The sequence below is a fragment of the Helianthus annuus genome, chromosome 14 (assembly GCF_002127325.2).
Source record: "Helianthus annuus cultivar XRQ/B chromosome 14, HanXRQr2.0-SUNRISE, whole genome shotgun sequence".
Lineage (NCBI taxonomy): Eukaryota > Viridiplantae > Streptophyta > Magnoliopsida > Asterales > Asteraceae > Helianthus > Helianthus annuus.
Window position 1 is genome coordinate 136,702,921 of NC_035446.2, and position 21,270 is coordinate 136,724,190.

The 21,270-nt window shown below is 37.8% G+C and overlaps 1 protein-coding gene and 1 long non-coding RNA gene across 3 annotated transcripts; both read left to right on the forward strand.

Annotated features, from left to right (window-relative positions):
* Positions 1 to 6,261: 6,261 nt before the first annotated feature.
* Positions 6,262 to 14,974, forward strand: LOC110903869. 2 transcript variants are annotated; one of them, XM_022149666.2, is made up of 9 exons: positions 6,262 to 6,418; positions 6,567 to 6,662; positions 6,784 to 11,130; positions 11,225 to 11,442; positions 11,529 to 11,673; positions 11,754 to 11,955; positions 12,757 to 13,053; positions 13,331 to 14,034; positions 14,123 to 14,974. In XM_022149666.2, the coding sequence occupies exons 3-9, from the start codon at positions 6,886 to 6,888 to the stop codon at positions 14,726 to 14,728; spliced, it is 6,417 nt and encodes a 2,138-aa protein (XP_022005358.1). In that variant the 5' UTR covers positions 6,262 to 6,418; positions 6,567 to 6,662; positions 6,784 to 6,885; the 3' UTR covers positions 14,729 to 14,974. The 2 variants fall into 2 exon arrangements, with proteins under 2 accessions (XP_022005358.1, XP_022005359.1); XM_022149667.2 differs by having other exon boundaries at positions 11,225 to 11,427.
* A 4,550-nt stretch (positions 14,975 to 19,524) lies between these two features.
* On the forward strand, positions 19,525 to 21,032 carry LOC110903870. Its single transcript, XR_002572200.2, has 2 exons — positions 19,525 to 19,737; positions 20,607 to 21,032. It is a non-coding gene; the product is annotated as an uncharacterized LOC110903870 (long non-coding RNA).
* The last annotated feature ends 238 nt before the right edge of the window (positions 21,033 to 21,270 follow it).

Sequence of the window (21,270 nt, forward strand, 5' to 3'; positions counted from 1 at the left end):
TGTTGATACTGCAGTTTTGGTTTGACTATTTTCTGGCTCAACATATATACCATCATCAATTCCCTTTTTCTTCCACTTGATCTTCTCCCCCTTTTTGGCATTATCTGGGAAGGGTTCATTCATGAAAAGAACAGTGGAGGGAACTTTTCCAGAGGCACTCTGAATGTGAGCTTTGATAGCTTTGATATCTGCCTGGGTATCTTTGAATCTTGATTCCACCATATTTGTCAGCTTTGAACATGTATAGCATGCTGCTGATCTGCCATCTGCTTTTGTCTTTCCAGCAGTGGTTGGAACATGTTCCATAACTCATTTGCAGCAGGTGCCTGTTGAGCAGGTGCTTGAGCAGGAGGAGCAGTGGATTGGGCTTTCTGAGCTTTTAACAGCTGCTGCACCATATCTTTTATTTCAGTAACAGAGGTTTCGAGGTTTTCGACCCTGCCCGTCAATTCCTGATATTTTGAATCATCACCTGAATTAACAGGATCATCTGAATCCCCACCAGCAGTGGTTGTACCAATGTGTGACTTTGGAACTAAATCCCAGAAGTCATTCATTGATGCCCCTTGTTCTTGGTACTGGGGACTTCTTTCTTCAACACTAGATAACCTTTTGAGGGTACCAGAGGGCAATACATACTCACTGGTGGTTATCATAGGTGTTATTGTAGAAATTGCCTTCAAGGGAGTCTTACTGATGAAACAACTGCCCAAATGCAGATCTGTTGATCCAACATTTGTAGTTGCTACTCCGCTTGAACTACTGACAGGAGTTACTTGTACTCCTGCAGTGTAACCTCCTCAGTTGTTGTTGGGATAGCAGAAATGTTAACATCAGACCCAGTCACCTGTTGAAGTATACTCTCAGTGATAAGTGTTTGAGAGGAACTGGTTTGTGTCTGAGTAACATTAGCTGCATGCAACAAGGGTATAGTGGGTGGTGGTATTATGTGGGGTGAGGGTAAAGGGGTTGAAAGAGACATGTCCTTGGGATCAGGACTGTGGAAGATGGATCCGAGTGGGTCCAGAGCTTCATATTGTGGGGTCCCTGTGCTTACAACCTGATCCTTTTGTGAGGATGCAGGAGGAGTTTGAGGCAAGGGTTGAGATCTTTCTTCCATCTGCTGTGAGGAAGTAGCAGCAGTGGTTATTGGTGAATTTTGTGCTGTCACTGGCATTGACTCTGGGATCTCATCTTCCAGAGGTGCCTTTGGTTTGGGTTTGGTGGGCTTTCTGGATGTTTTCTTTTTGGTCTTTTTAGTGGTGGCAGGTGTGGGTTTCAAAACAGTGGGTGTGCTGCTTTGATCACCTGGAGCAGTGGGCTCAGCAGCAGATACCTGAGGAGCAGTTTCTTCTGCTAAATTCTGCTCAGGCACCTCTGCTTTTGTTTTTATTGGTGCCAACATTCTAGAGAATGTTTCAGGTGTTAAACAGTTTATTTTAAAAGAAGCACCTTGTTTGGGCAGACCTGCATCTTTCTCTACAAATTTTTGTTCAAAATAGTAGCTTAAAAATCTTGGAAAGAGCAGAAATGCCTTATTATCAACGTTTTTTACCAAATCATCAAATATTTCCTGGGAGTAGTTAAAGTTTTCATTGTTTAAAATTGCATACCCCAGGCTTTGAATTTTTGTTGGTATTTCATTAAAAGACGTTGTTTTATTAAAAACACATTAACAGAGTGTGAAATAAAAACCTGGGTGCAGAAGGGAAATAACCCTTTTGTAAGGTATCCCTTTTTGGTTGCTCTGCATAACCCCTATTTATGAAATCCTTTTTCAACTCGGTTTTAGAAAATGAGGTTTTACCTTTCAAGTCATCGAGTTTGAAGATTTCAGAAATAGATTGTGGAGAGATTTGAATCTTCTTACCCTGTATCGAGGAGTTGATGGCTGTGACGATGCTTCTTGTTTTTCAAGGGTGGCATTTTTCCAGAACTCTCTCTGGGTTTGAAGATAAATGGGAGCGTCTGCTATTAACAAAGTTTTATACTTTGATGCAGATAAGGTATCAATGATGGAGTCGAAGGTGTTGTCGGTTGTGGGTTTTGTGAGTATACCCACATAATTGTGAGGGGTTTTGTAACGGATTTCTGTGGTTTCAGCGGCCATTTGAGTGGCGTCTGTTGGGGTGGAGGAAGAAGATGGTTTTGATTTTGACTTTGATTTTGGTTTCGTCGTTTTTGATGAAGAAGATCGAAGAAAGTTTTTGTGAAGAAGAGTGGGAAACTGCTTTGAGAAGAGAATTTTGGAATTCAATTCGACAGTGTGAGCCCCTGTTTGGGTTTAATCAGTGTTTTATTTTAGGGAAAAAATGAATGTTGATGTGGCAGCGGTTATAATGATCTGACGGCTAAAAGCTGACCACGTGCCAACCCCTGATGAAATGGTAAATAATGGAGGACAGTTGTTTTGACAGCCACTGATGGATCAAGCATCAGTAGTTACAACGGTAACAAAATGAGGCAGTGGATGATTTTTACTATCAGTGGATAGTATATCAGTGGATAGAACAATGATTTTGAATATCAGTGTTTTTGAAAGAGCAGGGGTTTACTTTTCAGCAGAGGATAGACTTTTAGAGGGCAGATGTTGAGGCACAACAGCAGTTAAGGGACAACAGTGGATGAAAATAAAATGAAGACCATTAGTGCAACAACTGATAGTGCAACAGTGTTTTAACTTTTGACAAATAATGTTAGCATCTGCTTGTTCAGATGTAGGAATTGATTTTGTCTTGTGTAAACACAATATCTTGTCCGACATCTGTTGAGCACCATAAATGCTATTCTTAACAAAATACATTTTAGATGTACATTATCAAGTTTAAAATGCCAGCAGTTATCTTCAGAAATCTTTGTTCAAGGTTTTGCCACATGTTCATTATTCCTGACAGTGGTTTAGCATCCCAGATGATGAAGACTTTTCTACCAATGCTACTCATTTTGTTTCTAATTATTTGAACTAGAACATGAGTATCTCAGTAGTTCAAAATCAATTTACAATCAATTTTTGATCTGTGATGAACTAACTTGAGCTTGATATGACCTTGACATATGTACCATTTCCTTTTGATCATTTTTAAGAAAAGTAATTTCACACAAAAATAAGGAAATTACATCCTGACCAGAGATGAACTTTTTACTATCAAAAATAAGTAAAAGTACAAAATATATTATATATAAAAAATAATATATCTGATTTTATTCAGAGAAAAACTTTTGTAAAGATTTTGAAAATGACATCAAAAGGATCTGATAACTCTCCAAATAAGCTCATGATCATATCATTCTCAAGTTATTTTGACCCTTGTTTAGGAATATTTTCTTGTCAATTGATTTTAAATTCTTCTTTTAAGGTCAATCACTGGAGATGCCATTGTCACCTGAACAATTCCTGTATTGATGAATGCACACAGTTGCATGATGACCATTGTTTACCCAACTTTAACCTCATAAGTGTTTTATGCTTATACTCTTTTCTTTTGGCTTCAAAAGTTTTGAGATAAGCACACTTTGAGTTTTGTTCATTTTTCTTCTTCCCTTTTTACCCTTCCCATTCATAAGTAATAAAATACTTACTGGGAGATTTCATTTTGTAAAGGCTTAGTCCAGAATCATTTTGCAGTAATGTTTTGAGAGATCTGGCCACATTTGTACATGTTTTATTACCATATCTCACATTACGTATGATTTGGACTGTTTTGACCCCTTATTTTCTTAATGTGTTTTGACAAGGTTGATTTGGTCTTTTTGAGGATATTCAACCTGCCTTTTAACACATAAGAAATTTTGACTAAAGCTTTATTTCCCTCTTTCTATGTTAGCAAAACGCTAATGTTTATATGAACATAGGCTTCGTTAATCTGAGGTACATACTTTAGTATAAAATACGATGAAGTCATCACAAATTCCATAACAATAGTTGAAATCAATGTTGAATGGAGATAGACATACCATAGTTACCAGATAAAGTTTTAGATCTGGAAACTATGAGTGATTTGTGCATGACATCACTAGTTGTATGAGATTTGTGAATCTTATGACATCTTGGTTGTTTTACAGAGTATCAGATTCATCATTTTGAACATGATTTCTCTTGCTCTGTTTTTCAACTAAATATAATCAACCTTAGTATCAATGAATTTTGAGCTGAACTGTTATGTCAAATTGACTGTTAGATCGAATTTGACTGTCCAAGCTCTGATACCAATTGTTAGGATCGGAGGCTCTCATGATTGTGTTTGTTTGTATAAGTTTAACATTCAGAGTATATTAAATTATGTGAAGTGCAGCGGAAATGAATACAAACTTTGTAAACACAATTCAAAGAGGAGAATAGTTTGATAAACAATTGCTTTTCATCAGTTGAAAGGTTACAAAGCAAATCAAAAGATTACAAGCATGCTTACAATGCTAAGCTCTCCCTCAGCCTGATACCCCAAGGTTGGTTGTTCAAGATGAAAGGATTGAATTGAGGAGAAGAACTCACTCAAAACGATCAAATGTAACAGTACAGAGTACTGTTACATTTATACACAATCCAAACCACTGAAGCATCTCAGCTGACATCACCATGAAAGTGACATCTAACAACCTAACAGACTCTATCTACTGATCTATACAACTACTGCTTTGCTAACAACTGATATTGCATAATATTACATGAGATGAATAAAACTGCTGCTGCATCATTCTACTGCTGTGAACCCAACAGTACTTGTCATGATCAGCAGTGCTTGACTCAAGGCAGCAGATTGAACAACAGGGCTTTTAGTCTTCATCAGTCTTTGTGTTGATCAGCAGTTGTAGGTCAGCAGATGTTGATAGAAGCAGTACTTTGGAACATATCAGATGTTTGAGCCACCTTCAAGGGGAAAGCAAAGTGTAAACTGCTGCTTATTGTGAGTCCACTGATGTGATCCGGTTTTGGATTTCATTATCTGTTCCTCTGGTAGGGTTTAATCCCAACAATTATCCTCTGCTGATGAAGATGGTTTAATCTTCAACCTTGGAAATGATTCTAAAACTGAACCGTCTGCTAAACTTCAACCTTGGAAAGTGTCTTGAAAAAGAGACCAAAGATTGATTTACATGTATACGAGACACACAAGACTGTTTCGTTGATTTTGGCCGGTGAAGATGGTTTAATCTTCAACCTTTGAAACAGTAAATGCTGATGGATGGGTTTTAGTTTGATTTAAAATAATATATTAAATAAAAGGTTTAGGAAAAGACCATAATACCCACACATGCAAAGCATGTGAGGTAAGTCCACCGAGTTTTTGGATGAGGTTAGTGGTAAAGGTTTAACCTGTAGCAAAACATGAGCATAAAGGTTGGTTTTTGCCGATTTCATAGTGAATGGTACGATGTGTAGTTTGGGTATAACATAAAGGTTGATTTATGCAATTTTATCTAACTTTTAAGATACAATATTTATAAAATTTCCAAGATTTATTGTTACATTTACACTTTGAAAAAAAAATCCGAACTAATTTTTGAGTGGTAATGTACAAGTAATCGAAATACTAACATATATGTTATTAAAGCTATCTCACATTTTTTTGTAAACCACGTTGTTTACTTTTTGGTTATTTTAATAATACAACGTTATGTTTTATAAAATTCCGAATATACCGTTGTGACGTGCTTATTTTTATATACTTTTCAAAAAAAGAGTTTTGTTCAACATTGGACGAGTCAAATATAATTGATTTTTTTACTCTTTACTGTGATGAACTGAACCAAAATCATCCAAACAATTTTTGTAGCAGTATAATTGATTTTATATATCGAAAGGTATAGTAAGTGTCGTTATCATACCGGTACCATGATGAACCCAACCGATACTGTCTACAAACATCGACGCTCTGCCTATTTTGATGAACAACATTGGTACCCATATCCATACTATCATTTTAATCATATCATGACCTTATTTTTTTGTTTTTATACCGAATAACAATACCGTATTATTAATCAATTCTAATAAAGCCCATGTCATTATAACCTAGTAATGTCTTGGTGGTGGGATAAAACAACCAACAGATCCTGAGTTGGGTTTTTCCCAGATTTATTGAGTTTCCTTCTATATTGATGTATATGCATCATTGCCTAGTGGTTATGGATATAATCGGATGTTTCGCTAATTATTTAATGGTTTGTTAGTAATCCAAATTTGCCGTTAAAAAAAGTTGTAATAGATTGAAGTGATAAATTTTACTAGTTAAGATAAAGAAAAAAAAAAAAGAAAAACATGAAGCAATAGCAAATAGGTTTCCTTGAATCGGATCGTACAACACTTTTACTTCTGCCCCAAATCTTTAACTCTCCTTCCTTCCTTCGTGCTCTGTTGCGGTTGTAGGGCTTCTCCGTCACCGTAACAATCCGCCGTATTACACCATCATCATCATCGGAGGTAACTGATTGTACTTGATCCTCTTATTCTTTACCTTTCCTTTGAAGCCCTAATCAATTAAATTACACTGATTGATGATCTACATACATATTGTTTCTATTTCGTACCATCTTATTGCGCTTATATTCATTCCTTCATTCATTCTCAGATAGGTTTTTGAGTTTCACTATCCGCTGAGCAGAGTGTTTGTGTACGTACATCACTTGGAGAGGTCTAGGGTTTTGATGCGTTTGTGAACAAGGAGGTAACTTTATACTTGATCCTGTTATTCATTCTTTACATAATGATCTACATATATTGTTTCTGTCTTTCTATTCATCATAGTCTTCTTATCATTGCATTTTTGTTCATTCATTCTTATATAGGTTCAGAGAAAGGTATTGATTTTGAGCAGAGTGTTGTGTACGTACATCAGTTGCCTAGGGCTAGGGTTTTGATGCGTTGTTTCGGATTGAGATTATTTGAGTATGGCCAACAACCATGGATCCAAGTTTGTCTCTGTCAATCTGAATAAATTGTATGCGCAGCCTTCTCATCATAATTATCACTCTCATACTGGCTCTTATGGACCACCCGGTGCTGGGGCAAACCGCGCCCGGCCTACTAGTGCAGGAGGAGGAGGTGGGATGGTTGTTTTATCTAGAAACCGTCCTTTGCAGAAGGCTGTGCCGAAATTATCTGTTCCGCCCCCCTTGAACTTGCCTTCGCTCAGAAAAGAATATGAGAAAACTGATTCATCGGGTGCAGGGGGAGGGGGGCCAGGTGCTGCTGGTTCAGGGACTGGTTCAAGACCTTCTTCATCGGGTATGGGCTGGACTAAACCCGGAAATATCGCTTTGCAGGAGAAGGAGGTTGCTAGTGACACTCTGGTTTCGGAGAATGTGAATTACTCTGCTGCCAAGGGAAGTGGTGCTTACATGCCACCTTCAGCTAGGTTCGGTGGCGGAGATACGCCTTCCGCTAATCAATCACATGTAGAAAAAGCCATGGTATTGAGGGGAGAAGACTTTCCTTCTTTACGCGCTGCCTTACCTTCTTCTTCCACCCCTGCGCAAAAACACAAGGAAGGATCTTTACAACCGGTGAAGAAATTAGTTAGCGAGGAGTCATCCAATGATTTAAGAGATGCTTCTCATTTTCACTCACCAGCTCCTATGCAATCATCCCATCGAATGGCAAACGATGTGAATGAAAGTCCAAGACCAAACCGTGCACGTTTGGATCATGCTCTGAAGCAAGAGGACCCTCTCTCATTCCTACGGCTGAATCCAAGGTCTGACTGGGCTGATGACGAGCGAGATACAGGCCACCGGTTTGCAGGCAGAGATCAAGACTTGCCGAAAAGTGAAGTTTATTGGGATAGAGATCTTGACGTGCCTAGAAGCAGCATATTGCCTCAAAAACCATCTAGTAATATGTCTGAAAGGAAGGGTGTCACCTCGCAAGTCCTTAAAGCTGAGCCTTACCGAGAAACCAACTCCTGGAGGAGTTCTTCTATTCACAAAGAAAGACCTACCGGTGCCCATGCTATAAGTGAAGGAACTGTGACAAACCATTTTAGCAACAGTAATACTCACCATGGTGTAGTGACAGAAAACCGGGACCCTGCATTTGTAAGAAGGGATACTGGGCAAGGGAGACACTGGAATCACAATGTCGAATATTCTAAGAGCAGAAATGAAGGTTACCAGAATTCTACAGGGTCAAAATCAGTTTTTTCGTTAGGTGGCAAGTCTTCATTTTCAAAGAGTGAACGGACTTATTTAGACGATTCTTTTCAGAAAGACTTCAGTTCAAGCGTTTATGATGAAAGAGATCCGTTGACCGGAAACTTGGTTGGGGTGATGAAAAGAAAGAAGGGTTTGATTGAACAGACAGCATTCCATGATCCTGTTAGGGAATCTTTTGAGGCGGAGCTTGAAAGAGTTCAGAAGATGCAGGAGATGGAAAGACAGAGGGTTGTTGAAGAACAAGAAAGAGCGCTGGAAGAAGCAAGAAGAGAAGATGAAGAGAGACGAAGGGTAATTTTGGAAGAAGAAGAAAGGCGAAGAAGAATGGAAGAGGAAGCGAGAGAAGCTGCTTGGAGAGCAGAGCAAGAAAGATTAGACGCCATTCAGAAAGCCGAAGAGCAGAAAATTGCTAGAGAAGAAGAAAAAAGGAGGATGCTTCTAGAAGAAGAGAGGAGGAAACAAGCTGCCAAACAGAAGCTTCTAGATTTGGAAGCCAGGATGGCAAAACGAGGTGCTGAAGTTAGGAAAAGTGGTCCGGATGATGAAGTTCCAGTTGGTGGAAAAGACAGTGATGCCTCAATGGATTCAGATGTTGATAACTGGGAAGTTAATCAGAGAATGGTGGAGAGAATAACAACTTCAGCAAGTTCAGATTCATCTGCAATGGACCGACCCTTTGATCAGCCTCAGTTCTCTCGAGAAGCTTTATCCGTGGAAAGAGGAAAACCCGTAAATCCATGGAAAAGAGAAGCATTTGAAGTTGGAAGCAATTCATCCTTTTTACTTAACGATCAAGAAAACGGTCATCATAGTCCTAGGAGAGAAGCACCTATTGGTGGGAAATCGTTTCCTAGGAAGGAGTTTTATGGAGGTGGTTACATGTCTTCGAGGTCTCCTGATACGGATAGATTTTCTCATCTTGGAGGTCGAGATCACAGGTCGAATTCTTTTGGGGATGGAGAATCTTATGGAAGAAACAGAGAAATCGAGTCCGAATTTTATGACAATGTTGGTGAGAATTATGGTGAAGCTGGCTGGGGGCAAGGGCATTCTCGTAGTGGCGCACGTTCTTATTCAGAGCGGTTGTATATGAATGCTGAGTCGGATAAGCTTTATTCATACGGGAGATCACGGTTTTCTATAAAACAACCACATGTTCTCCCCCCTCCCTCATCATCATCATCTGTTCTGAAATCTTCAGTGAGAGGGGAGAATACACTTTCTGCTCCGTCAAGTTCTCTAGAATCAACTGCAAGAACAGGGAACTACGGTGGTGGTCCTCAGGATAGTCTTCAACAGTCTGATCTTCAACAAGATATTATGGCAGGGAACCTGGAGAAAAACGACACATTAAGGTGCGATTCGCAGTCATCTCTCTCGGTTTCAAGTCCACCTAGCTCGCCAATTCATCTGTCTCATGATGAGCTGGATGGTTCGTGTGGCTCCGTTACACCAATTGGAGGTGAACAGAAGGAAGTGGTGAATGATGAACCTGGAGAAGTGACAACAATGGCAGCGTCAAAGTCTGTATCAACTGATGAAGATGAAGAATGGAATATTGAGAATCATGGTGAGATGCAGGAACAAGAAGAGTATGATGAAGATGATGGTTATAGTGAAGAAGATGAAGTGCTTGAAGGACCTGATGTCAACGGGAATCTGACACAAGAATTTGAGAATTTGCAAATCGAAGAGAAAAATACCACTAATGTAATGGAAAATTTTGTTCTGGGATTTAATGAAGGCGTTGAAGTTAGAATTCCAGGTGATGAATTTGAGGAAGATTCAAAACCTGTTGGAAATTCGGTTGATGTTGCGGAAGTTTCTGATGGTGGTGTAGAAAAACAGGCAGCAGTTGAACATGAACAAACCCAAAATGCTTTCTCTTCAACTTCTTCTGGCCTCGTGGGAGATCCAGCAGCATCTTCGGTTGACGTGTCTTCTTCATGCCAGTCTACAATGCCTATTAAACTCCAGTTTGGGTTATTTTCTGGCCCAACTCTCATACCATCACCAGTTCCTGCCATACAAATCGGGTCTATTCAGATGCCTCTTCATTTTCCTCCACCTGCTGCTTTGTCATTGGGCCATATACACCCGTCACAACGACCCCCTCTTTTCCAATTCGGTCAACTAAACTATTCATCTCCTGTGACTCAACAACCGGTATCTCTTGTTCAACCAAACTTTCACCACACCCAAACCCATTTTAATTTGAATCAGAATTCAGGATGTCTTCTTCCTAATCAGTTATCTCAAGACAATTCTATCAACATAAAAAACGAAGCTGGTTCAGCTAATCTCTCGAATAATCAAAGTAATCTTTCCCATGCTTCTGATAACATAATTGCATCTAAACCAGTTACACAAACTGAAGAAAAGTGTCATGGCACAAGTAATAATGATTCTCGGGGTCTTTCTGCTGACAAAAATGTACCATTGTTAAAGGCCCCAGGCCCATCAAATAGGGGGAAGAGAACTGTGTACCCACCACGAAACTCGGGTCCAAGATCATTTCAAGCTTACGAGCCCATGGGCTCTAACGAATTTCAGAGGAAACAACGGCGTCCAATCCAAAGAACCGAGTTTCGTGTCCGTGACAATAATAATAACTCAGGGTTAGATGACAAGCTAAACAATAAAGGTATGGGGACTTCTACAAGAAGTGGGTATAGGCGCCAAACAGGTTCTACTACATTAAAGCGTGTTGTACATGAAGCTGGGATGAACTCTGAGAAAGAAACCTCAAGAACGAAAACTCAGACAGCCTCTTCTGCTGAAAGCAACCAACAGAGGGACATTGTTGAAGAAGATATTGATGCACCTTTACAAAGTGGTGTTGTACGTGTGTTTAAGCAACCGGGCATTGAATGCTTAAGTGATGAAGATGACTTCATAGAAGTTAGGTCAAAACGACAGATGCTGAATGATCGGCGAGAACAGAGAGAAAAAGAAATCAAGGCAAAGTCACGTGTTACAAAGGTTTTAGTTTACTACAATATTCAAATTCAATTTCTTTTTTGGTCTTTTTAAGGTTGTTTGGATACAGTCTAAAATTTATTTTTAATTTCTTCAGCAACCACGAAAGGCTCGTGTAACTTCAACTGGTCATAAGAATAAACTTTCTGCATCATTGGTTGGTGAAGCATCTAACAACAACCGATCTGATGTTGGCTTGGTGAAAAAAGAACACACTGTTGATTATTCAACAATGGCGTCTCAACCGATGGCGCCAATTGGCACTGCTACTGTGGACACTGATGTTCAGACTGGAATAAGGTCACATACTAGCAAGTATAATTTTTCTAAATAGAACGGAAAATAGCATTGAAAATTACATGATTTTTTTTTATAGTTAACCTTATAACATCCCTCTACAGGACCCTCCAAAGCGGATCTGCATTATCTGGTGCTGCAGAAGATCACGGTTCAAATCCAAATCTTATGTTTCAGACTGAAAATGAGGCTGTTGAAAATGTTCAAACACCTTTGGATGACTGGGGTAATGCACGTTCGGATCAACAGGTGAAAACTTTACCTCTTCTGTTTTTTCTCTTACATGGATTCCTCTATATTTTTTAACTAGTGTTTTTTTTAATCTACAGGTCCCCTTAACTCAGATACAACTTGATGAGGCGATGAAGCCTTTAAGCTTCAGTACGACACATATACCATCCATTGGCGATCATACCACTTTGGTTAATGAGCCAATTTTGCCATCTTCATCAATCTTGACAAAGGGGAAATCCGTTTCATCCTCTTCAAGCCCAATCAATTCTCTGCTTGCTGGTGAAAAAATTCAGTTTGGTAAGCTTATGCTTCCTGAAAGTCTAAATGGATTAATTTCATACATACCCAATCAAAACTAAAATTATCATATATACCCAATTTTATTGAATTTTTGCTTAATAACTATTCTACCCTTTGCTGTAAGAATTTAACCTAAATTGAAGCATCCAATCAGGTCAGTTTTCCCTTAAAGTAATAAACCTAGTTGTTTCTTCTGAAAGTTATTTGGTGATCGTAATAAATGAATCAATTTCTTGATTTAACCTCAATTTGTAATCTCTTTCAAGAAATTTCTGAAGCGGTTCATCATCATTTGAAGACGAAGATGAAGACGAATTACCCTCAGTGATTGTCTCTGATTGGATAGTTTTTGCCTCGGCTCTCAGCTTTAAGGAGCCGCAGGAGTTCGATTTTTTTGTTGTTTTGTATCGAAACTTTTAGTTGATCCATTTGAGATTTATAGAGTTTTCTGAGATGGGTGTTAAGAAAAGCTCGGAAGAACTCCATTTATGATGTGTGAGAGGCCATGGATTTGGTTGATGTTTCAAGAAAATAGAAGAGTTGAGAGAGTCGATTAAAAAAATTAAGTTAGAAATGGGTAAATGTAAAATTTTAACATTTTAGGAAAATAAGGGTAAAATGGTCATTTATTATATTTTAATGATCTGTGTAATTTAATTCTTCAACTAGTTTTAGTTGGGTATATATGATAATTTCCAAGTTTGTTGGGGTATATTATATGAAAGTGCCTCTTAAAACATTATATTGATTTCATATAATTCAAATTTTAATGATGTCATAATATCCTTCCATGAACAGGGGCAGTTACCTCTCCAACAATACTTCCTCCGAGTAGCCGCATTGTTTCACATGGGATTGGGGCCCCTGGTGCCTTCCGTTCTGACATTACTCAAACTACTCAAAATATGTCAAAAGCAGAAAATGATTGTAATATTTTCTTAAAAAAAGACGCGCATTCTACCGAAGGTTGTGAGGCTGAAGTAGAAAGTGCTGTGGCTGCCATTGATACGGATGAGATTGTTGGTAATGGGTTGGCTCGCGTTTCAGTTTCGGGGACAGAAAGTTTTGGAGGTGCAGTTGAGGGTATTCAAGCAGGTAAATCAAATGTTCTTGTATTTTAATAATTTATTATATTAAAAGTTAAGCCTGGAAATAAAAAGAATTAATATAACTAATGTCTGTCACTTGGTAGGATGTGATTAGGTGGACAAACATTGTATATTACCCTTATAAAAGCCACACATTTTACTATATAGTATAGTTATACACTTATACGTCTAATATATTGCTAACTTCATTATGAAAACTGTTCTAATCAATATCATTTTGTTAAGTTATTGAAAGTTTTTCACTGCCTTCTATGTCTTTGCAGGATTGGCTGGAGATCAACAATCTGGAAGTCAATCTAAGCCTGAAGAATCACTTAGTGTATCACTGCCTGCTGATCTATCTGTTGAAACGCCACCTATATCTTTATGGCCACCGCTACCAAGTCCTCAGGGCTCATCACCTCAAATGCTATCTCATTACCATGGTCCCACACCTTCTCACTTCCCCTTCTATGATATGAACCACCCCATGATGAGCGCTCCGGTCTTTGCGTTTGGCTCCCCTGAGGAATCTGGCGGAACCCAGCCTCAATCTCAAAAGCCCACAGGGTCCGCAGGTTCAAGGCATATTGGTCCCTGGCAAAACCATTCTGGTATGGACTCGTTTTACGGTCCTCCTGCTGGATTCACTGGTCCTTTTCTCGGTTCACCTGGAGGTATTCCTGGTGTCCAGGCTCCACCGCATATGGTGGTTTATAACCATTATTCTCCGGTCGGGCAGTTTGGGCAGGTTGGCTTGAGCTTTATGGGTGCCACATACATCCCGTCTGGAAAACAACCTGATTGGAAACATGATCCAACATCTTCTACTAGAAATGAAGACGCCATGAGCTCCATGAATATGGTTTCTGGACCCCGCAACCCACCTAACATGCAGCAGCCACCCGTCCAGCAGCATCTTGCCCCTGGTTCCCCGCTATTGCCCATGGGTTCGCCTTTGACCATGTTTGATGTACCCCCGTTCCAGGTCAGACTTCCACCCTTATAAAAGTTATTATGTTTTATATTCTTTATAGCGATGGTAATTAATAAACTTGGTTAATTATGTGAATCAGACTGCACCGGATATGTCGGTTCAAGCACGGTGGTCTCACGTACCAGCATCATCGCTTCATGCGGTTCCTATGCCACCACCGTTACAGCAACAGGCAAAAGTCATGACTGGACCTTCTCAGTTTGGCAGCCATGGAGGAGGACATCCTGGTGACCAGTCAACGTTTCCTCCCAATAGATTATCTGAACCTCAAAGATCAGGCCCCTCGGTGGTGTTTCCGGTTATTAGGGATTCTACCATCACCCATTTCCCAGACGAGCTTGGGTTGTTAGAGTCATCCGGGCCATCCATTTCTACCACATCTCCTGTCACCATAAACCACAACACTTCAGCAACCACCAAGAGCGGAGACGGTGGTGGTGTGGATTTGAAGAATCAACATCAACAGGGTAAGAATAGTAATAATAACAACAATAATAATAATAATCATGGTGGTGGTTATGGATATCAACGAGGTGGTGGTGTGTCTCCAAAGAACAAATCCATGTGGTCCCACCGTAGGACAGGAAGATACATGGGTGCCGAAAAGGGCTTCCCCTCTTCAACAAAGGTAAAACAGATTTATGTGGCGAAACAGCCAACGGGATCATCTTCTACAGTGGGATGAACGCATGCTGGCTTGGGCTTGAACAACGTGGGATGTTAATCGGAGATTTTTTTTTGTGTTTTTGTTTGATAGGGGTATTTAGATTTATGACGATGATTATTAGTGTTTTTGGGTGTTTAATGTATTGAAGTTTATGTTCAAGACCCTACCTGTCTGCCTGGAAATAACATTCCCTCAATTTGTGTCTGGTGTGTGTAAAACATTAAAACCCCAGAAAAGAAAACATCACATTAGAAAGTATTTACTTATCGTGTCTCTCGTCAAGTTTATGTATTCTATCATGTCTCGTATTTATTTACATTATATTATATTATATTATATATTATAAATTAGCAACTTCTTGTTGCATTGTGTTTAGTATCCCATGCTTAGGGAGTGTTTCAAAAAAAATTTTGATTTTTCAATTTTAACCCAAATATTTTTATATTTTGTATTTTAACCCTAGTATTTTTTTTCACTTTTATCTCAAACTTTTCCATCTTTTATAATTTTATACAACACTTTATTATTTACAACTTTGGTCCCCCATACTTTTTATATTTCGCAAGTTTTTCGTTTTACGTTTCATTCTAAATTTTGCGAGTTAACATGTCGTAGCGTGCATGTGAGGTTCAACGTTTTTTGCTCTATTTTTTTCATATTTGACAGACTCGTCGCAACGTGTCTATTTTTTCCCTTTTGACAAGTTCGCCGCAACGGGCGGATCCTAGATCGACTAAGTTATTATTTTCTACGTTTTACGTAGTTTCTGGTTAATTTCTTCGAATTAACACACTGTAACTGGTGTGCGTGGTTCAACGATTTTAAGTCTGCTTTTCGTTCGGTGTAAATTTCCCATTTTATCTATTTTATTTTTAGATGCTGAGAGTCGATGCCGTTGTGGCATTGGTGCTACTTGGCACGGTTTTACGAACGTTTTTAACCTATTAAATTTTTTAATAATATTTTGTTTCGGTTTACCCATAGACTTCCTTTACTTAAAAACTATTTTTTACGTGCATATTTTATGTACGGGTAGGTATAAATATGATTTGTTCTACATTCCGACGTAAACTTTTTTTATAGACGAGTCAGGTCAAATATAATACGTTTTCGTTTAAAGACACCATTTTTACGTGCATATTTTTATGTACATTTCGGTATAAATTCAAGTTGTTCTACGTTTCGACGTAAACTTTTTTTGGAAAATAATTCAGGTGAAATATAATATGTTTTCGTGTTTATTTTATGCATGTTTCGTAAAGTTTGTTTCGAACCGAGTGGAATCAAATTATGGTTTCTTTTTCTCCTCTTTTTTTGAAAGCTCTAATTAATCCCTTTCGAATACATGTGCAGATTTTCCTTCATACCCGTTATGTTTTCTATGTATGAGTTGGGTCACGTATAATATGTTATGATTGTTCGATATGAATTTGATTTACTTTACGTTTGATCCAATCAAAATGCTTATACAGGTTACACTGAGTTCAACTGGATACGTCGAATGTGTGTTTTCATATGGTTAATGCATCATATAACGTTTGGACTAATCCATTCAATGTTTACGATGTACCCGCGCCGCAACGCGGGCGGGTCTTAATCCTAGTTTGTGGACCTGGCAAACGGGTCGGGTCGGGTTGGGTTGGGTCATGGGTTAAAACGGGTTAGGGTCAGAACGGGTTCGGGTCAAAACGGGTCAATTAAAAAAAGGGTTGTTTTGGTTCGGGTCGGAACGGGTTCGGGTCGAAACGGGTTCGGGTCAGAACGGGTTCGGGTCGAAACGGGTCCGGGTCAGAACGGGTTTCGGGTCGGGTCGGGTCAGAATTTTTTATGAACTTGCAGTAACCGTCTATATACTCCACTGACAACACTTTTATGAACTTGTAGTAACCTTTGTTTCCATGAACTAGTGAGTTTGGTCCTTAATTTTGCGTCCTTATTAGGTCTACTGCAAGCTGAAAAACAGATTCTGATTTGGATTTATATAGTTAAGTTTGCTGATAAAAAAAATAGTCAAATCACTTCCACAAAGTTGTGTGTCAAGCACAGTGGGAAATTATATTAGTTTAGATGCTTTATTTCAGTATGATTTCGGGTCGAAACGGTACGGGTTGAAACGGTTCGATTCGAAACGGTACTGGTCGAAACGGTTCGCATCGAAACGGTACTGGTCGAAACGGTACGCGTCGAAACGGTTTGCGTCGAAACGGTACGCGTCGAAACGGTTCGCGTCGACACGGTTCGATTCGAAACAGTACTGGTCGAAACGGTACGTGTAGAAATGGTACGGGTCGAAACAGTCGCGTCGAAACGGTACGTGTCGAAACGGTTCGCGTCGAAACAGTACGGGTTGAAACGGTACGAAACTCGTCCCGACCCGAAACTCGTCTCGTGCGGAAACACGTGTCGGCCCAAAACCCGTTGCGATCCGAAACCCGTCTCGTGCAAAAACCCGTGTCGGCCTGAAACCCGTCCCGAACCGAACCCGTTCCGATCCAAAACCTGCGTCGTGCTGAAACCCGTCTCGGCTCGAAACTCAATTTGAACTGAACCCGTTCCGATCCAAAACCCATTTCGTTCCGTAACCCGTCTCGTGCGGATACTTGTGCCGGCTCGAAACCCATTCCGACCCAAAACCTGCCCCATTTCTTTAAGACACTAACCCACATCGACCCATTTCTTTAATGTTGTCGACCCGCTTTGACCCGAAAATAACAAGATAAAATTTCAAGTGACCCATTGTGACCCATTTAGTTAAAATATCTTACCCAAACCAACCCATATAACTTTAAAAGCAACCCAAACTGACTCATTTGAAAGACTTTGGGTCAAGATTGCCTCCTCTACTAGTTTGTATAAGAGTAAACTGCTAAATTCGTCCCTGAGGTTTGACTCAAATTGCTAGATCAGTCCAAAATCAAGTTTTGTTGCTAAAACAGTCCCTGAGCCTAGTTTCTGTTGCTATTTCAGTCCAATAAATTAACACCGTTAGAACCTCTGTTAATGAATGAGTAAAACTGCTAAATTCGTCCCTGAGGTTTGATTCAAGTTGCTAGATCAGTCCAAAATCAAGTTTTTTGAATTTGTTAATTATAAACTTATTTAGGTATATAATTTTTCTAGACTTGCATTAATTTTTTGAATTTGTTAATTATAAACTTATTTAGATTATAAACTTATTTAGGTATATAATTTGCAAGTCTAGAAAAATTATTTGTTAGTTATTTTGATTATTATTATTATTATTATTATTATTATTATTATTATTATTATCATTAAATGTTTACTAATTATATACTTAAGTATTTAAATAACATAATACTTAATTTAAATAAAATTAGTTTTAAAAATATAAATGTAGCTTTTTTAAAGAGCGCAATTTAACCGGCCCAGCCTTAAATACTGATTTTATTTTGATGTTGTTATTGTTGTTGTTGTTACCATGTAAATATTTAGTATTTATTTAAGGATTTAATAAGACAACAGTTAATTTAAAAAATATTTAGTTATGAAAATACAAACATTATATGTAAATTTAAATATTAAGAAATTAACATAATTTTTATTTATTTTTATTTAAATCATAATATTTAATGTTTAATATTTATCAATTATTTAATTTAATATTTGTATTATAAAGTTCTTTTAATCATTTTTTCTACTTAATTAAGTGGTTTCGTATTTAATAATATTATCATTCAGGTGAGGTCAGACAACATGTCGTGTCAAACCAGTGTTTAAGACAGGTAAAAAAAAATTGCGCTCTCCAAAAGAGCTACATTCTGTTTATATTTTTATAACTAAACACAAATTTAAATTATATATTTAGGGTAGACTTGTAATTTATCTTAAATTTTAAGACATTTAAGAAAATATATAATGTATTTGGTACAAGTATTGATGCATTAAGAACCTGTCATTTACCATTTTTTTTCTTTTGTGATATTAATGATTTATTCAACGAACATAAATATAACTGGACCCGCCTTAAACTGTATTTGGGTATTATTATTGTTATAACTTTGTAAATATTTAGTAGTTATATACGTAGGATTAGGTTCAAGAGTGAACACTAGTGTAGCTTGCGAACTGAGTGAACTAATCCTGGCCATACACGTGTGTAGATCAATGGCCAGGATTTGATGTTGAAATACACTAGTGTATTTTACGATTTGATGATGAGATCCTGGCCATACACGTGTGTAGATCAATGGTCAGGATTTGTTCACTCAGTTCGCAAATACACTAGTGTTCACTCTAGAACCCCACCCTATATACGTAAGTATCTAAATAAGATCACACTTAATCTAAATAGTATTGAGTTATAATTAACAAATTATATACCTAAATAAGTTTATAATCTAAATAAGTTTATAATTAACAAATTCAAAAAATTAATGCAAGTCTAGAAAAATTATATACCTAAATAAGTTTATAATCTAAATAAGTTTATAGTTAACAAATTCAAAAAATTAATGCAAGTCTAGAAAAATTATATACCTAAGTAAGTTTATAATTAACAAATTCAAAAACTTGATTTTGGACTGATCTAGCAACTTGAATCAAACCTCAGGGACGAATTTAGCAGTTTTACCCATTCATTAACTGAGATTCTAACGGTGTTAATTTATTGGACTGAAATAGCAACAGAAACTAGGCTCAGGGACTGTTTTAGCAACAAAACTTGATTTTGGACTGATCTAGCAATTTGAGTCAATCCTCAGGAACGAATTTAGCAGTTTACTCTTTGTATAATTTTGAAATTAATATACACAAAGGTGCCACATACATGGTGTATAAACGGATGGTCCAAAATCGACACGGGTCGGGTTTGAAACATATTTTGTTTGCAGGCCAAAAACCACCACTCTCAGATCCATCACTTAACAAACTACACTAAACCCAACATAACTCACCTTTTATCTCTTCAATCCAAACCCTAATCTTATCTTCTCAATCGCTCTGTATCTTCATTCCGATCCTCCAATCCAATCCAATCCAATTCCATTCAAATCGATACCGAATTTCATGTAAGTTATTCCGATTCACCTTTTAGCGGTGCTGCTGATACCTAGGGTTTCGATAATTCGATTAGATCATAATGACATGCTTTGTAAGGTTAATTTAGTTGCTGATTTAGTTAAACAAATGTGTTTCGTAACCGGTTATTGAGTGAATTTGTGTTAAATCGAGTAGTTGAATGTTGAAGATGCCGTTTAAGAGTGTAATGGTGATTTAGTTAACGAATGTGTGTTCGTAGCGGTTGTTGAGTGATTTGTGTAAAATTGAGTGAGTATATTGGTGATTTAGTTAATGAATGTGTTTCGCAAGTGGTTATTGAGTGATTTTGTGTAAAATTGAGTGAGTATAATGGTGATTTAGTTAATCAATGTGTTTCGTAAGCGGTTATTTAGTGATTTTTGTGTAAAATCATGTGGTTGAAGATGTTTTTTAAGAGTAGATTGGTGGTTTAGTTAACGATTGTGTTTCGTAAGCGGTTATTGAGTGATTTTGTGTAAAATCTAGTTATAGTAAAGTTCTAAGTAAAAAATGTGTACTGTATATGGTTTGAGGAACAGAGTCGGCTCATTGTGAGGTGAGGAATGAATAGTTTGTGGTTAAAGAGTAGGCGTTAACTTTTATTATTTTGTAAATTAGAAATTTACCAACCACTCGTGACGGCGTAAAACATAACTAATTCGATTGCGATTTGTTTTGTAACGAGTTGACGCTAGACCGCGCGTTGCAGCGGGATGTTTTAAAAATGTTACCTTTAAAACAGAACGTGACTGATGTCGATTTTGATATCAATTTACGAAAAGGCCTGTGTAAATTGCAATTCATCTCATCTTTGTGCGATATACTAAATTTGATGCCAGTACAACGATGTTATTTGCAGACAATGTGTTACCTAAACTGTCAAGAAGCATTAAATTTAATGTAAAAGAAAAAGAAAGAAAAAGAACGTGAAGGGTGAAGCACCAAGTAGGAGGGCTTATTGATGCTTAACCCTATACTTTCAAGGGGGGCTTATTCTCATGATTTTAGATTTCTTTTCTGTTTGAATCTTCGAGATATGATGTTTCTAATCCTTGAAGATCGTGAAGAGCATAAGATTGGTTTCCGGCTACCGGCAAACGATAATCGAGTGCGGCGATTTCTGGCCAGCACTCGGTCATCTTCTTTTATTCCACATCGCCAGCATAACAAAATCAAACCCATTTCTATTTCGAAAGCCAAAAAAACTTTTATCTAAATAGTCTTCTATTCATTTTAATCGCATGTTTTTCAAGAAGTACTAACAAAATTTGGGGATTTTAAAGGATTGGACGATTTTGTGACGGTTAAACTCAGTCTTTAATAACAAAACAAAATTGATTATGTGTCGATTCAATTTGAAGTAAAACGACACTAACCCGCGCGTTTCAACGGATGTGATTAAATGTCTTTAGTAACATATATGAGATGCAATGTAATTTTTCATTGAAAGTCTCTAGTGTAAACTGGAATTGAATATGTTAAAATCCACATTAGTCTCTAGATAACTTAGTCTTGATGTTTAT